At 40.0% G+C, this 18,069-nt stretch overlaps 1 protein-coding gene across 5 annotated transcripts in view; it reads right to left on the reverse strand.

Annotated features, from left to right (window-relative positions):
* Positions 1–18,069, reverse strand: part of EPS8 (epidermal growth factor receptor pathway substrate 8) — a 126,794-nt gene that overhangs the window by 29,728 nt on the left and 78,997 nt on the right. For all 5 annotated transcript variants that reach the window (XM_038153412.1, XM_038153413.1, XM_038153411.1 and 2 more), the window contains 8 exons: positions 11,927–11,994; positions 9,828–9,989; positions 9,474–9,623; positions 7,142–7,224; positions 4,741–4,877; positions 2,902–2,975; positions 1,714–1,840; positions 1,270–1,358 (listed from right to left, as the gene is read on the reverse strand). In XM_038153412.1, coding sequence (XP_038009340.1) covers positions 1,270–1,358; positions 1,714–1,840; positions 2,902–2,975; positions 4,741–4,877; positions 7,142–7,224; positions 9,474–9,623; positions 9,828–9,989; positions 11,927–11,994 — 890 coding nt within the window. The remainder of the gene's footprint in view (positions 1–1,269; positions 1,359–1,713; positions 1,841–2,901; positions 2,976–4,740; positions 4,878–7,141; positions 7,225–9,473; positions 9,624–9,827; positions 9,990–11,926; positions 11,995–18,069) is intronic.

Here is an 18,069-nt window from a genome sequence, read left to right on the forward strand (position 1 = left end):
TGAAGAAAGGAGGAGGATGTGATTTTGCTTCTAATAACTTCCCATACCTTGTTTCTCAGTCATAACAACCCAGTCCCAGCCTATCTAGAGCATTTTGACAGATGGCAAGCATTTCCAGAAGCCTCCAGCATGAGGTTTTAAAACAATTTCCATTCTACTTGAAGATTTTTTTCTTCTAGCTACTCCTTCTCTTTTTAAACCAGATTCTTCATTTTATACAGTTCTCCTTGACATAAAGCACAAATTTCAGGCTTTTGTTGCGCCTGCAAAGATGCTGAAGCAAAGAATTGTTTAAGCATTGTCACAACACAGCTCCTCAAAAGCAACACCAGAACCAGGTCCCAGATGCTGCTGAGCATCAAGAGCTGTGACTTCTTCTGCACAGAAGAGTCAAAGATGCACAGATTGGTCTTGAGTAAGAAAAAAAAAACAATTTAAATGCAGAATGTAGCAAAAAGAATGGGAAAAAACTGTGGACATTACATCTTTTACTGAGAAGGATGAGCATGTTCCAAGATACTCATCCTCCCTCAAAACAGCAATCCCTTAAGGTCAGAACCACAACACTTGATTTAGCTTGCCTTTTTTTTTTTTTTAAAGATACTTTTTTTTTTAAGATATTTTTAACATGTCTGAATATTTCCTGCTAACAGAATTCATTCCTCAGCAGGAAGGAAGAAGCTGATTTGACTCGGTGAATTCAAGAGCAGCTTTCCCCACTGGCACAGCCTCCCCAGCAATGGGAAGGGACAGGCAGTGTCTGACAGCAAATGCTGTGAGGGTGTCCCACGTGCTGCCTCCCTTGAATAGGAGGCTCCCACTTGCAGAAGAGGAGATGCCAGCAGAAGGCTCTTGGATTATCATCTCTGCTTATTGAGAGCCTATAAAGAGACAGAAATTTGTTGGATGGAACGTTCTGAGGCCACAAGGTCCTGGATAATGATGGCAACAAGCACAGCGAGTCTGATGGGCATGGCTGAATAAAATCAAGGGCACAGCTGGTGATGCTGGCAAACACAACAACAGAGCTGTGACGCCCCACAGACCTTCCTAGGAATTCTTTCATGATTCAAAATGAAATTTCCCAAGTAAAAGGCTTTAAAGAACCAGGAAAGGAAGAGACACAATGATGCTGAACACCCAATATGCTCATCTAGTCATTGTGTAGAGAACCTGAGTAGCAGCATCCCAAAGCTCAGAGGCCAAGCTAGCCCAGAGGTGGCCAGCCCTGGTCTAAACTCACATCTCAGACAAGCTGCTATCACTTACCAGGAGATTGAAGCCATGCTTGAATTTTTGGAAGCAGTCAACAAATTCATCTGGAGGTGGTGGCTTTGCACGGAGCGTAAGAACACCCTCTGGTGAACAAAATGAGATTTTTATACACCCATTTATATGATTACAGCTTCCATAAACATTCCAGGTATAGTAAACAACAAAATACATAATAAATTCACCATTTTACAGAGTTTTGTAAATATAGAAACAAGGCAGGAGCATATTCTGTGGTCACATCTCTAATTAGTCATTCCCCACTGATTTCAAGCAAATTATTTTCAAGGGTTTCCCTCTAAGCATACCCTGATAGGAACTTTTGTGCTCAAATTGAGAGCAAATTGCTACCCTGATTAAGAGAAAACACACAAAAAGACATTTCCTAGCTCCTTCAATGGTCCTGAGAGAAACAGAACTGTGTGCAGTAGGAACTCTTACCTCCAGGTCCTTTCTTTTTACTTTTTTTAGTTTTCTTCCTCTTTGAAAGTTCAGCAAATGCTTCTGCAGCTTTTTGCAGTTTGGTAACAAAATACTCTATGTCATCCAAAATATGGTTCAGAATTTGCTGTGGGAGAAAAGAAAAGTAACTGTTTCTCTACAGAATCTATAGCAGAAATACTCCAGAAATTGAAATGTCCCGACTCCCAGACACCAACATCTTCCTTGGAACAAAGTGCATGCTGGAATAGTTCATATTTAGATTCCTTGTGGTTTTAAATTTACATACCTGTAAAGTATTTTAAATTTTAATTTTTTAAAAACGCAGGCCCGCTGGAAGTTTTTAATTATGTGTAACAAGATAGCTCAGCTCAGATCGCAATTACACAATTTACTTCCACATTACATTTTTTGCTGAGAGCACATGAAAGGAATTGTAATTATTTGAATGGGCAGCATTTTCATAAAGAGTATAACTTCATCATCTCCTTTTGTACTAAGTATTAAGCTATTTGCTGGAGCTCCCTACAAATTCAGCTGTTTGTGGAGAAGTGCTCTTTGAAGAACAGATTTCAAAGAGTAACTGGAGAAGAATGAATGAACCCCAGGGGAAAACACAAAGACACCAATCCAGCAGGAGCCAACATGTTTTTCTCAGGACCCTCTGATGTTGCTGAGGGCAAGAGCAGAGTGGAGAAGTAGAAAGTTTCAAATGACAGATGGGGCAATATTTGATCCAGCATGTGCTATAGAACATGGCCAGTATTGTTGCTTATATGCAGGGATGCTTGAAGTTGTAAATACAAAGGGTCCACCTGTCTTCAGAAATGACCATGTTCATTTTCCAGGTATTACACATATCTAAGTCTTGCTAAGCTGATGGAATTTTTTTATCCTTACATAGTTTGCTGAAGTCAGTCTACTTAAAAAAATATCATTTATATTTCCATCTCTTCACAGCAGAAAACTTGTCATCAACATTCAGTGTGTTTTTCTTTCCTCTTTAAAAAAAGAATATTAAGGAAAGAAACTGCCACCTGCTCATTTTAGATCTACCACAACAAGCAGAGGCTGCTTGGAAAGCTTTTCTCCAGAAGTGAATTTCCCATTTGGAGAAAAGTCTTCCCACAAAGGAGAGCTGCAAAATCCCACAGACATGAAGAGCATCATTTGTAGCTCCTCACTTACAACATCTCTGTCAATCCTGGCTGCTATCATCTCTGCTGTTTCTTCCTGCTCGTGGTATTGTCTGTGCTTTTCATCTGCAAAGAGGGGAGAAGAGAATAAGACATGCATAAATGCGGGATTAGTATATTAGCATTTAACAATTTCTATACAGTTTATGCTTTAAAGTACACTACTGTAAGAAAAAGATGGACAAAACTCTGCCATTCCCTTTGCAAGGACTCCACACAAGCTGAAAATTTTGTACCCTAATGCCTGATCCTGCCCAGGCTCACAAAAAAACTTCTGTACCTGCTTTTAGTCTACTTAACTGCATAAATGAAGTTAACTACAGAAGTATTTTAAATTTAAAAAAAAAAATTCAACACAAAGTGGCATATTATAAATACAACACAATTAGGAATCATCCCATTTTGCAAAACATGCTGAAAGCTATTCCAGTAGAAGCAAGCAAGAAAGAATGCAGTGGCTTTGAAGACAATTCTTATGTAAAAAAGTTATTAGCAAAAAGGGATGCCAGGTCTGGAAACACAGAAAGAAGAGAGAACGATGTGATAGAAAGGATATTTCCAAATAACAGCACCCAGAGTCAGTGACTCTTTTTGAAAATAACAAGGGTGAATTTTTTGAGGAATTGTAAGTTTTGCATTTTTAACCCACGCCTAGTACTGCACTGCATTTGTGAGCAGATGGGATTTCAGTAAACACATTTGAGAAAAGATCCACCTGAGTGGAACAAAAGGAACTGCAGGGACTCAGATCCACAATGGCTCCAACAAGACACCAAACTAATTAAACTTTTCTCATATGAGAGCTCAAGCAGAAGGAGAAGACAGCCTTTACTCAAAACAGATGTATGTAGATACATAGATTAAATAATTCTTAACCTTTCAGATTTCCCTGCACATTTGTAGTTGTTTTCATTGCATAGTTGTGTACTTTGTTAAGTGATACAGATATAATTTAATAAAACAAAAATTAAGGAATCCAAGGTTTTTTAATGGTACAGTCTTAATATCCATTATTAAAAGAACCCAAGCAAACAAACTAAAAGAGGCTTCGTCTTAACCATTTCAGTCTGTTTTATAGAAAGAACTTTATTTTTTCTAAAGAACTTTAATTTTAAAGAAATTTGATTGAAATGTTTTTACGTCTCTTAGGGATGTAAAACAAAATACTCTGTCATTTAGAGTATTATACATTCCTTAGGGATGTAAAAAAACCCACAAACAACCATCAAACAGAAAAATCCCAAACCATGAAGCAATTTTAAACTTGCATTTCCTAGGTAAGGCTTAAAAAAACAAAAAAAAACCCAAAAAAACCAACAAACCAATTAGCTGAAGCAGCCATTATAAAGATAAATATGATATAAATAAATAATGATGATCTCAAGTCACCTTTTATCCATGATTATACTTTTAAATTGTCCAAAATGTCTGGCCCTACTGGTGGGGAGAGCATCATTAGATTACTGTCTTACTGTCACCACCTTCACTAAAAAGCCCAGATCAAAATCTGGAACCCACACCCAGCACAAGCAAAAGCAGGAATCCAGAAAAAAACAGGAATCCAGAAAATGGGTAAATACAAGGAAATGACAAGTCAGAGTATGACAGATCTTTGTCCCCAGATCAGGCAGCAGTGGCTTGGGGCATTTCAAACTCAACTGGGAAAATCTGCTCGCAGCGAGGGCAGAGGGCTGACCTTGCGCAACCACTGCTGCATCCAGCTGCTGCCGTCGTCAAAGCGGCCTTTCCAAACCACTTCTGTTGCTAGCAAGCACCATAAAAACCCACTCCAGGCCCCCCTGCGTGAGGCAGCAGCCCCAGGAATACTCACAGTCCCCCTGCTCCGAGGCCCACGCCGACCACGCTGCCACGCGGCTCCGCACGTCCACCTGGGTGATGGTCCCCGGGGGCACGGGGGCAGGGGCCCGTGGGGGTGGGGGGATGGCACTGTCAGCTTTGGAGATCATTCTAGAGGGACAGGAGAAAGCCCACCAGTGACACTGGAAGGAAAAAGGTTCTGCTCTGCAGTGCTGGGTCAGAGGAGAGGAGGAGGATTCACGAGGACTGCACGCCGCGCTGTGGGCTTGCCGGGCAAGCAGCACTCCAGACCGTGATGTGTAAATATGTTAAACACAGGAAAAAAGAGTGGGTTTCCAGAATACCCCCCTCCACCAGGGAGTGAGCAAATCTTTGTCACTTAGGAAGTCCCCAAGCAGTGCCAAAGAATATCATGAGACCTGCCAGTTCACACAGATGAATCCAGTGCCTTGGGCGTATTGGGCGGCATTTTTACCAGCATGTACAGTTGTAAGGGTGGGACTTGTCTTTTGTATGAGAGAAAATTGGAAGGTTTGAAGCTACCTTTCAGCCACCACAAATCAAGTGTCTAGTCCCCTAAGTCTGGCCAGTTGTCAATCACCTTTTGCCTAAAACCCTGCTAACAAAACCAAGTTGACTGGCTGATTTGTTTTGTAACAGTTTTGATTTGTTTTGTTTTGTTCATCCTCTCTCAGTACAAACATATCAATATAATGGATTGCACTACCTGCAGTTTTCCAGTTCTTAGTGTAGTTTTAAATGCTGTAAGGAAAGAGGTCTTCGAATTCATTATGCAGTCTGTTGATACCAACAGACCAAAAAAAAAAAAAAATCACAGTAGCTCCTGTCATATACATCCCCCATTTCTTCCCCAGAGATCTATTTAAAAAACAGATCTTCACCTTAAATTCACCTTTTATAAACCCATCTCGTTCACTGCATTCAACAAGACTACAAAACATCAAATGCTGTTTGGACTTTGAACAGATAATAATATTATTTGTTATTTTAATATTATTTAAATAATATTAAAATAACGGATACTATTATTACTTATTAATATTACTGTTATTTAATATTATTTTAATAATATTAACAATAGTAACAATAAAAATAGTAATATTAATACTACTACTACTAATAATAATAATAATAATTTAATTAATTAATTTCTTTTGCCTTTCCTTCCTCCAGTCCCCTCTCACTCATCAACAACCTTGCAGCCCCTCAACGATGCCTCAGAGGTTCACTGAGGCAAGAGGGTCCCTCCCTGAGACCCAAAGCCAGCAGGCACAAGAGCCAACAGGGAGGAGCCAGCACTCAGCTGCCACCCACGTTTGACCTCTGGGCCTCACAGCCCTCGGAGATTGATATCTCAGATTATTTGTGCCAACAGATGTATTGACCTACATTCTTTTCCCAATTAGATCTCATTAGTTTCCCAGCACATCCAATGTGTTTGAGTCCCTCTGGACTCAATGCTTATTCAGTGCCTATACTTGGTTTCTCAGTGCTTATACTTGGTTTGCAACAGTCCCACAAATGCTAAAGTCTATTTATTTAATTCTGGACCTGCAAACAGAGTTAGACACAGTTCAGATTCTCTTTTGTTTTTCTAGGAGTGCCCCTAGCTATAGGAAATCTTTGTAAGTTGCACCTCAGAATTTAACAGGTATCCAGAACTATTATACATTCATTCTAATTTTTGTCCAGCAGAGACTTCTCTATCTGAGCACAATTATTATTGAGAAACACTATCAGCATCAGTTACACTGAATTTCCAACAAGTTACTACAATCACCATTCAGTATCTGATATATTTGTGCCCTTGCTTTTATGCCTCTGTTTGCTACTTCTCATTTCTGCATTAATCTTCTCTGAACCCAACAGATTCTTTCCCTCACATTTTCCAGCTAGCAGAGAAGATTTTGCTACCAGGGAAACAAGAAGTCTTCAGCATCATTAAACAGGCAGGCAGGAAGATTATTTAATCTTCAGTTGCTATTTTACTTAACATTTATTTAACATCCCAAAACCTTTTAGCATAATATTATTTACTTGGAGATATGGGGAATTTCTGGTTTTTAATTTAAATTCTGAAGTACTGGACCCACATGCAGAACTGAGACATGCAATGCCATTCTCAGGCAAGTGGAATTGAGCTCAGCTGTTCCCATCACTAAGGTGGAATTGGGGAAGGTAAGGCTGACACTATAAATTGAACAGAACATGAAAAAATTATTAAAGCAAGATATGGCTTTAATACACATGGCTTTGGAAGTGTATTATTAGCTAGAAGGAAAAAAGCTCAAGCTCCCACAAAACCCCAAAAGACAGCAGGCAGACCTGGAGAGCTTCTGAATGCTGTGACACTGATAATAATCCTACATACTGCCAAGAAGTTGGATTTTTACCTCAGTGTCTCAAGCCTCTTCTTTTGCTTCCCACTTTTGCTGTCACTGATTGCACTTTCAATATCTTCATGAATGAGGGTCGCCTAAGGAGACAGCAAGAATCAGCTACTCTTTGAAATAAATATCTCACCTTTGGACAGAGAATACCTGATCAAATCCCATTTATTTAAAAGCACTGGGACAAATTATTTTACGCATAAACCATAGAAAAGAACAGAATAAAATCTGGGAGTTGGTATTTTTGTCACTACTCCAGCCTCAAGCGTTATCACCACACAAGTAAGTAATCTAGACACCAAAATTGTCTGAACAGCTGTAATTATCTCAAGTCAACCACCATTGCATAAGCTACTTTTTCCCTCTGCATACGTAATTTTTGGTTGTCTCAAGTATTTTGTTTGTCTCGGACTATAAAAAGAAAATCTACTAAATATAGAAGCAGCAAAACTACTATAGATGGCAGCAGAATTAAGCATTAAGAAAGTAACTTGTCACGATTCAATTTCCTTTCAGGAATAATGACAGCCTCCAATTTCTCTTTGATGTGACAGAGGATGAATTTTTCAGAAGATTCCCTAATCTGTACCTTCCTGCCACTCCACAAGTGCAGCCTGCCTCCACCAGTGGCCCCACAAGTGAAATTTTGATGCATGTCTAAAGCATTATTTTAATAGATCTTGCATTAAATAGGTCATGGCTTCTCACAGGATTTAGAATGCTCTGTTACATGTCTTCAGCTGACAAATTAATTTCCTACAAAGGCTGTCAAAGCCCAAATCTGTCAGTGTCTGGCTCACTCTGCAAGGACCATGTCTTCCCTAGTACCTTCATCATGCAGAAGCATGTACCTTTTTGGGAGGATATGTGACTTCTAGGACTAGAAGATATTTTTGAATTTAGGATTCAAGAGGATTACAGGACTTTTCAGGGTCTATATTACAGGCTATAATGGGTTGCACTACAGAATAATTAGGATACTTCAAGCTTACAGAATTAATAGAAAAAACTTAGGGGGACCAAAGGAACTGAAACACAAAAGAAGTCCATTAATCCAACACTCTTGTTATTTACTATTTAATTTTTTTCTTGTTTATAAAATGTCAGAATGCCCCAAATAATATTGATTTTAACAATTTTTTATTGCAGAGGCTCCTGGAGTTGCTTGTAACCAGGGAAAATCCAACAGAGAAAGACCTAAACTTTCAAAACCAAAAAAGTTTCATGGGTAAGGAAAAAAGCCCAGGGTATGGCCACAGAACCAAGCAATACTTCAGAACTAGGGGAGATACTGGACTACCAAGTCATGCTTCTGTACTCTGTGTTTTTATATCTACACAGAAGAACAGCTTCAAAAATGAAGAGAGACCAACTCTACACATTGAGAAGCTGGGTCCAAACCTTCCTCAAAAGGGATCCCTGCATTATTTAACACAATAATCCCTGAACTTTGACAGGATCCCACTTTCCTTTAGAACAGCAAATTCTGTGCAGCAAATCACACAATAGCTAACCATCCTCACACCACTCTCACCGTGCTAATTCCAAAATTGTTCCACAGTGTGATTAACAATCTGTTGTTTCAAGACAATAATACAAACTACTACAAAGGAATTAAGAAATCCCCATGAAATTATCAACGGGAATTACAGACAATAACTAACAGAATTAAAATTTATAACCTGAGAAATAAATTATTGCAGAATACATTGAAAAAAATTTGCACTTGAAGGCAATATTTTCATCAGAGACAAGCAATCTCTTTCCTTGTTTTGCCCCTCCTGCAAGGAATATTTTCCTTTCAAGATCCCTCCAGCAGAGCAGAGATGCAGAGAGGTGAGAATGTAGAAAATGTTTAATTGCTTAGTGACAAAAAGAGCAGAAGGAGTAGGTAAGACTCAGGGCTCAGATGAGCTCTTTGCAGATTATAAAATAAATTTGAGATAAATTATTTTACACCACTTTTTTTCAGAAGTGTGAAGGCAAACCATAGCCATTTTCCAGAGCTTTATACATTTGCAAACCAAAATTAGCAGCTACAGAGTCCAAGAACCAATATTTACAGTGAAGATATATTTGAACATGCACTAAGGAGTCAGCTTAAATATTAGATTACTCCTTTGCAATACATACTACACTACATTTACTAACATACTATAAGTAGTGCTGATATCATAAGTGGATTAAACTTACAGCATATTTACAAGAATAAAAGTAAAGAATTATTTTCTATGAATAATAGAATAGACAATTTTATCTTTATCCACTGTACTGGTCAATTCATACAATCTCCCCTATTCAAATAAGTCATAGCAGATCTCCACAATTGTCTTACCTTAATTTCATCACATTGGAAAAGATGCAAATCAGGCTTGTTTTGGGTTGGTTCTTTACATATTAATGCAAGAATTGAATTGTAGTTGCACGCATTCATCACAGCTTGGCAATGCTGAATTGTGCTTAAAGGAAAATTCTCCAGTTCATTCTGTCAGAAGAGGAAAAAAAAAAAAAGAAGAAAACACAAAATGCCACCTTACTATACAGTGCCCTGATCTCAGAAAAACTGCATGAGTTAAAAAGGGAAAGTGATAATAAGCTAATTAAAATCCTCAGTCTCACATACATTGTTTTTCTGCTCGCTCCCTTTTTCTCTCTCTCTGAAAATGAGACTGTCACTCACAGATCCTACCTTTGATTCCAAGTCCACCAAGCTGACAGCTTTGTCATCCACTTGAAGAATCATGTCTTGAGTCCACACTTTGCCTTTGGCATCCAACAATTTCAGCTTCCTTATTCCATCATCCACTGTGATCATTGCCTCTTTTCGGTCCAGAACGAAGGTGGTCAAGTGCTGGTGAGTAAAACGTACATTTAAAAGAAATTATGATTGCAATTTTCCCTATTGTTCAGGAGTGCCAGTATTTAAACTGTCAGGAAGTAGCAATGCAAATTATTCACGAGTAAAAGTGCCTTTGCATACGGCAGAGCCCACCTCTAGGACATGAGGAAGGATGTTCAGTCCAAAATGTCATTTTAAGTCAATTTATTTTTGTGGCTCGCTTTTTGACACCCACTGTCATTTCCTCACTACTGGAAGCAGTCAGACTCGAAGGCACATTCTGACATCCTCCAGATATCAAAGCTAGAATTAAACCACGAGTTTTAATTAGCTTTCTTGAGGAGTGAAAACCTGTCTCTCTCTTGGCAAGCTGAATTCAGGAGGTGCCAGCAGAGGCTTCCCAGAAGCTCCCTGCCAATGTAGCTCCACCACCACCCTGACCTGGAGTGTCCTCATCTCTTCCAGAGCTGCCAGCAGCCTGCTGGTGGCATCCAGGATGGGCTAGCACCTGACTGGGATACCTTATGGATGGGCTGGTCACTTTTATGTGCAGCACAGAAGAAAATAGTAACATTTTTTTGCTCACCATCAGCTTGGAGTATTCTCCAGACTCAATTAATGGCCTGGAAACTAAATAGTACCTCACAAACATCACCTCAGCTTCCCTGTCATTATGGCTGTGGCAATTTCTCCTTCAGCCTGCCAACTGTGCAAGAAAACCCACAAAATTATTTCATTTTGTTCAGGCATAAATCCACCTTCACATTCTAATTGAGGATCTGGTAACACTCATTCAAGCTGAACCACATTTAATGTATGCCTGCATATCTGTCTTCTAAACAACTCTAAAACTCTTCTAAAAAACCAAAAATAATAAAAAAGGATTAACTGTGCTCTCTTCTATTACAGGATAACAGCACGTGGTAATTACAGAGAAGAGAGTCGGTGTAAGCTGCATATAATCAAAGTATTTAAAAGAAGTAAAGTGAAACAAACTCTGCACTGGCTGCTTACCCACGAATGCTTAGATTCTAAATGCAAGCACTAATTGTTATGCCAGTGCAGGACCAAAACTGGAGAAAGCACACAAAACAGACAGGCAATTAGAGCCAACACAGGTATTCATTTGCAAACGGATCGAAGCACTTGAAATTAGGAGTCTTCTGCATATGATCTCACAATTCACAGATGATTTAAAACCCAGCAAAAAGGAGCTGAGAACCTGTGGTGTTTGCAAGACTTGGCTTAACCCATGACACTGGTCTGATGGCAGCGGGAGAAAGTTTAAGCCAAAGTAAGGCTCCAAAAGGAGGCCCTGCATTCAGAAGTGCTTCACAGGCTACATACAGGCACTCAGGCTTACCCTGCTGAATATTTTAAATATGAGAGCAGCATGCAGTAGTTCTGCAAAGCAGCTTGAGACAGCAAGGCACACGCTTTGCTCTTCACCCTGGGGAAGAGTCTGTGCAGGCAGAATGCATTCAACCACCCACTCCAGGCTTGGAGGGGTTAACGCTCAGCACTTTATGAATATTCTAATAGCTCTGCTGATTAGATCCGATCAGAGCATTAGTTATAAATACCACCCAGTGTGCCTTGCCAGCAGCACGGCTCTGCCTCACCTTTGCAAGGAGCCAGGTTCAGAGACAGGGCAGCACAAGGAGTGGGACTGATGCCCCGTTGAGAAGTCCTGCCTGTTTGCCAAACCACACACAGCTTTGCACGCATCCTTCCACATCCAGATTTCAGCCCACTGTGGCAAGGCTATAGAATTTGAGACATTGCAGTGTAATCTGCTCTGAAGTGACCCCAGGCTGGAGGGATATTTTGGAGGATGCATGTGCCTTCAAGCTTATATATCCGCAAAAAAAAAAAAAACCCAAAAACATGCAGGCAAAAATAACCACTTGTAACTGAGAGCTGTTATTGGTGTATCCCTCTCGTCTCACCTCCACGTGGTACTGGGATGTTTCAGATATGCTGCTGACACTGTCTCGAGCATAGTTCTTTCTTTGTTCTGCAGATGGGAGGAAAAGAAAGAATAATTATTCATTCAGTGCCTTATCCTGGTGTCTTGACTGCTCCTCAGAGACACTTTGGACAAGTTGTGTACATGAGAAGAGGAGATAAGCTGTGGGTAATTTCTGTATGTAAGCAGAAAAGACCTCCACCCCCACAATGGTCCAGCACAAGGACCATTTTTACGTCAGCAGTGTTAACAGAGAGCTGGTGGGTGCCCAAAAAATCCACTTATCTCATCCAGTGGGTCAGGACACTGGAGGGGAGCAGTGCTCTGACTGGAAACACTGCCTTGGGAAGGCTGATTATTAAAATCTTTGGCTTGCCACTGTAGCAGCAGGATGATAACTAGCACTGGGCTCACTGTGTGTGTATGAGCATCCTTGAAAGCAAAAGTATTTTCTGGTGTAGACAAATAATTCTCATGCTAAATCTGCAAGACAACAAAGGCACACACACGAAAAAAAGACCTGACTCATCCTTTATTTCTTCATGAAGTATTCAATTCATTGAATTGCTAATGTAAAAATAGGCATGGAAATATACATAAACACACCAAAATATCTCAAAACAGGAATATTTTTCAGCGAACAAAGCACAATGCTGCAAAACCAGAAACATTGTGTGCCTTTTACTCTGTACAGTAGATTGACATTAAACCAGGAGAGGAAGGAAGGGGAAAAGCAAGATGAAGACACAACACACACCCACACCACAAAATAATGAATTTAGATGGATGCTGAAGAACACTTTTCAACTCTAGTGGAAAAAAAATTGAATGCAACATTTGGAAGTTTTGGGTTTTTTTTTTCACTACAACCATTTAAGTGCCTGATCTGGAACACCAGGAGCTTTGTTGTGAAAAAGTCAGTAGGTGACATGACCAAGAGAGGTCTAAGGAAACTCTGGAAATTGGTATTTTTTTTCTATATTTCATTAAAAATCCCTATTTCTGATCATCAAGTAAAATAGGTGGTTTGATTTTTTTTTCATATGATGAAAATACAAAACGTACATACGAAATACATCAATTTCACCACACTTGGAGTAGTTGGAAGCAAAATAAAAGTGGTTTTGTTGACAGGAAGGTTAAGTCACTTTTTGCAAAATGAAAAAAAATTCTAAATAATCTGAAACACATGATCTGTGACATACAGAGATCTGTAGTGAGGAGTCCATAAAAGCCACCCTACAAATGTTTCTTGTGTGACCAGGGCTCCTTCCTGCAGGAATTCCAGGTGCAAAGACAGCAGTGCCCTCACTTTCGGACGTCACTTGTGGAAGCGTTTGTCACATTTTATAAGCACACCATTATCTCTTCCCCTTCTCAGTGATTTTCACAAAAAAAAAAACAAGTTTCTGAGATGCAGCACTGGCTTGAAGCCCCCCTCCCACAGTGACAAAAGCCACTCAGGCAGCAGAGCCATCCTAATCCTGTGCAGCAGCTGCTCAGTTTGCTTCAGCAAGGCAAGTGTGCAGAGCAAACAGTCAAATGCAAGGACACCATGAATTATCTGAATTTTTAGCCAGGTGTGTGAATATTTCAAAATAGGTATCTTGCTTTCATGATGCATTATTCTGAAACCCCAGGGCAGAGGATCAGCCTTGATCATTCCACCTGTATCTGCTATTTCTGCTTTTGCAGCATGTTACTGAAATGATTTTTTCAGCTGATTGTCTTTTTAACCACAGCACACACACATGCACACCCCAACAACACAGCGCTGTCTGATTTGCTACCTTTCTTTTTTTGTTTGGATGATGATCTGAAGAAGTAAAGTCCATCTGTTCCTAATAAAACAAGGGGATTAAAAAGCAGTATCTAGTTTAATCCCATAGAATTATTTGCATCTCTAAGGGGATCAGATAGCAACCTTCTGCTGTGGACTGTAAATGATACTTAAACACTGTCCAGTGAGAGAGGATATATGCTTTAAACAAAACAAAACAAACAAAAAACCTTCTTGTTTCAATAACAATGCACCGAATACTCAGTTTTGAGCGCTGTCTTACCAAAATGTAAGTTTTGTGCTATTGAATTAAACAAGCATCAGAAAGTTTACATCCACTGTAAAATTTGTAAATGCTGCAAGCAGTAACAGTTGGAGCTGCTTTAAATAAACAAAGAAAGTCTGATATATGTAGATGCTCCAAAGGAATGAAAAAGCAGAGAGTAAATTTGCAGGAGGCTCCTTATTCTGCTTCTGTGTTAAGGCAAGAATTTCAAAACCATTTGCAGCACGGATAAACAGAGCCTCTTCCACAGAGCAGCTCAACACTCCCAGCCAGCCAGGATGGAAAGTGTTCAACACACACTGTCATGGTGAGATTAAATGTGAATTTTATTAAAGTTCTTGTTACTATTACGTTGTAATTAACAGCAACTTTAACAAAATTTACATTTAACTAAAGTCAATCAGTGGTTGTGTTAATAAACAAAAAGTAGGGACACAAGAACTGAGAGTCCACACTGAGAGCAATTCATATTTACAAATTTATTTCTTTAAGGCAGGTAGAATGAGAATTAGAGCCTGCTGGAGACCCAAGTTATCATTTAAAGCAGAACAGAACACTTCAGCTGAGACTGAAACACTGCTAGAGAGGATCTGGAGGTGGATTCTACAGCTGCACCCTGAAATTATTCACCCATCAAAATACATCTTCTAACACAAATCCTGCCATCAGGCAAAATTCTTCCATTGTTGGAAGTGTTTGTCTTCAGCTTTTGTTTTTCAAAGCTTTTACAATCCAATGGTTCATAAGTGGGTCTCTTTTCCCTTACAGCTCCCTGAGACATGGTTTTCTTGCTGCCTGGCATGAATCACACTGAAGGAAGAACAGTCCCCCCCGATAATATGAACATAACACAAAGAAAGAGGGAGAAAAAAAATTTAAAAGGAAAAGAAATAAAAAGACTGGCAGCTAAAATGCATTCTCTGTCCCATGGCTTTTGCCAGCAACTCAAAACGAATCTTCAAGCTAGGCTTTCTCCTAGTGCTTGGCTCCTGTCCCATATTCCACCAACAACCCTCCAAAAGTTCTCCCCTTGCCATCAGAAAGGACACAAATCCTTTTGCTTGCCCTGCTGCTGCAGTGCTCCACTGCCTTGAGCTCCTGGAAAAGCTGATAAAAGCCTGCAAATCTGTTCTCTGTCCTCCTCTCCAGATGACACAAGGGACTGCTGCTCCTTCCTACAGCACCTCTGTGTTTCCATTTCCCAGCCAGAGAGATCTCAGCTGGTGATTCTCACAGGTTCTTTCATCTGTACAAAACTTTTCCTACAGAGATGCCCATTGCCATCCTTCAGGAAATGCAGTCTCCATCTCTCAACTCCTTCCCGTATCAAAGTGACAGATTATTACCTATCAATATTAATCTGACTGCTTTTACAGAAACTTTAATTTATCACACTAACTTCAAATGCAAGTAACACAAGCTCTGCTGTTGAAAAGGAGCAAAAGAGTTTCCTGATGTGCTGAATGCAGTGGGTCTGGCTAGGATGGAGCTGATTTTGGATCTGGTAACACAGGAATATTTTAGCTGTGGCTGAATGGTGTCAAAGTCTTCTCTCAATTTCTTATTCTGCTGCCCCAGTGAGTGGGCTGGGGGTGCACAAGAGGCTGAGAGGGGACCCAGCTGGGACAGCTGACCCAAAGGATAGTCCATACTGTTTAATACCCTTGCTCAGCAGTAAAACTGGCAGGTAGATTTTCCAAAGACTCCTTGCCCAGATAGTTTGGCCACTGCTCTGCTTATCAAGTTTGTGAGTAAAACCCTTTGTGTTATCCAGTCCCTTTTCCTCCCTGTTCTTTCCTTCCTCCCTTAAGCCATCTTTATCTTGATCCATCAGGTTTTTTTCTTGCTTTTTCTCTTCCAATTCTCCCCCTGTTCTGCCGCAGAGAGGAGACAAGGGGCATGAGCAAGCAAATTGGGAGGTCCTCAGTTGCTGGCTGGGGTCAACCCCTGACACTGAAACAAAATAATGTTTTGTACGCTCTGTTTCATTCTCCTCATCCTCCCAATCAATCTCAGCCTCTCACGGGTCCCTTCATGCATGAAGAGCCTATTGAAGCTGAAGTGAAATACTACAGTAGAGACGTCCAGATATGATGCATAAAACTATCAAAATTATTGAGTTTTTTTTTCCTGTATACTCTACTCATTGCAGCTCTTACACCCACCACTTAAAGTACAGTGTAGCCTTAATAATAGGTTAGCTCAAACTCGGCTGATATGCTGCACATCATTTAGATAAAGGATTTTTTCTTTGATAAATTAAACAAAAAAAAAAAAAAAAGAGAGGAATATGGCAGAAAACACTTGAGTTAAATTCTTAACCACAATCTATAGCAAATGCAACCCAGGAGAATTTGATTAAAATAAAATCTCTCACAACACAAAGGCAATAAAGTGAAAAGCACCACAGCATTTCACTTATATGTCCTGAATATAAGATCTACTAGCTACTGAAGCTTCCAGAGGAACAGCAACATTGATCCACAGAAACTAGTATTCTTCCTGATGTCTGATGTGGACAGATATTACAGCAATTCATGTTGTGTGAAATTATTGAATTCACCAATCATCAGGAACAGATCATGTTTCTGTTTCCAAACAGAAGTTGAAAACTACTAATTTTATTTTCGTTTTTGAAAGCGTCCAAAACACCAGAAAACAAAAAGCAACCTCTTAACCAAAGACTTTCAGCCAAGTCCAAAACTGTACCAGCCAGTACATGACACAGGTCAACAGGACTTTAGATTGGCTCTGAAATTTGATGGCAATCCACGTGGACATGGATTGAGAGTCTCCCCCAAAATCTGTCTCAAGAATCCTGGAGTGACAGCATAAAGTGTTTCTACAAATCATCAAGCAGAAAAGCCCAATACTTAATTTATTACCATCTATCTGCATTGGACTGATTGTTGACACCTTTTAAGAATAGATTGGAAAAAAAAAAATCAGCTTGAGGCAGAGCAAAGGGCAGGATAAGTGACCAAAACATCCGGGGACAAAGGTCAGAACTCGAGTTCAAAACAAATTTCCTCTTCAGAGGAGCAAACACTATCACTTTCAGAGATTAATGCCAGGAGCTTCTCTCTGATGGCTGTGTGGAAGTAGCTGTCAAAGGAAGTGTGCTGTTAGGAAGTCAATTGTCAAATTAATCTGAGAACCAAAATACTGCAAGGATGTTACGTGGATGGCTTCTTTCAGTGCACTCATTTACTGCCTGTGAGCTGCTTGAGGCTTCCTTGAATTTGTTACACTGCAGTTCTTGCTCTGAATGAGGCATATGAGCAAGGCAAAAATACACAGCTGTGGCATTCACATTCTCTGGAAAATCCCTTCACCCAGGATTTTTCTCCTGGGAAACGGAGAAGCCTCAGAAAAAGGAGAACAATTCTTATCTCATTTGCTTCTCCTGTGTTGTGCTCATGTGTGGAATGTGTTTGGAGATTGTTTACCCACAGGTGATTGTTGCATTGGTTTCTGGAGTGAGTTGTTTTGACTCTTTGGCCAATCAGGGCCAAACTGTGTCAGGACTCTGGAAAGAGTCAGGAGTTTTCATTGTTATCTTTTTAGCCTTCAGTAAGTATCCTTTCTGTATTCTTAAGTATAGTTTAGTATTCTTTATTATAATATAGTATTATAAAATAATAAATCAGCCTTCTGAGAACACGGAGTCAGATTCATCAATCCTCCCTACCACGACGGTCCCTGCAAATACAATACACAGGCAATTTCACTTCCAGCTCCAAATCACAGCCACCAGAGCATAAACTCAGTGCACAAAACACTCAGTCTTTTCTAACGTGCTGTGAGAAGACAATTTTAGCAGCATCTTTCAGCTCTGGGCTGTACAATAATCTGACAATTTGGAGTGATCCAAATTGAAGGACCAAAATCCCGGTCCATCCCTGCTGAGGAACGAGGCTGCTCCACGCTGTGTCAGGGGCTGGCAAAGCCCCAGCACAGCCCCGAGACTGCTGCTCCTCTCCCCACAGGCAGAACTGCTCAAGACAGATGGAGGAGCCAATGCTAGAACAACAGATGACAGCAGGAGCCAAAACCC

Source organism: Motacilla alba, chromosome 1A, assembly GCF_015832195.1.
Source record: "Motacilla alba alba isolate MOTALB_02 chromosome 1A, Motacilla_alba_V1.0_pri, whole genome shotgun sequence".
NCBI lineage: Eukaryota > Metazoa > Chordata > Aves > Passeriformes > Motacillidae > Motacilla > Motacilla alba.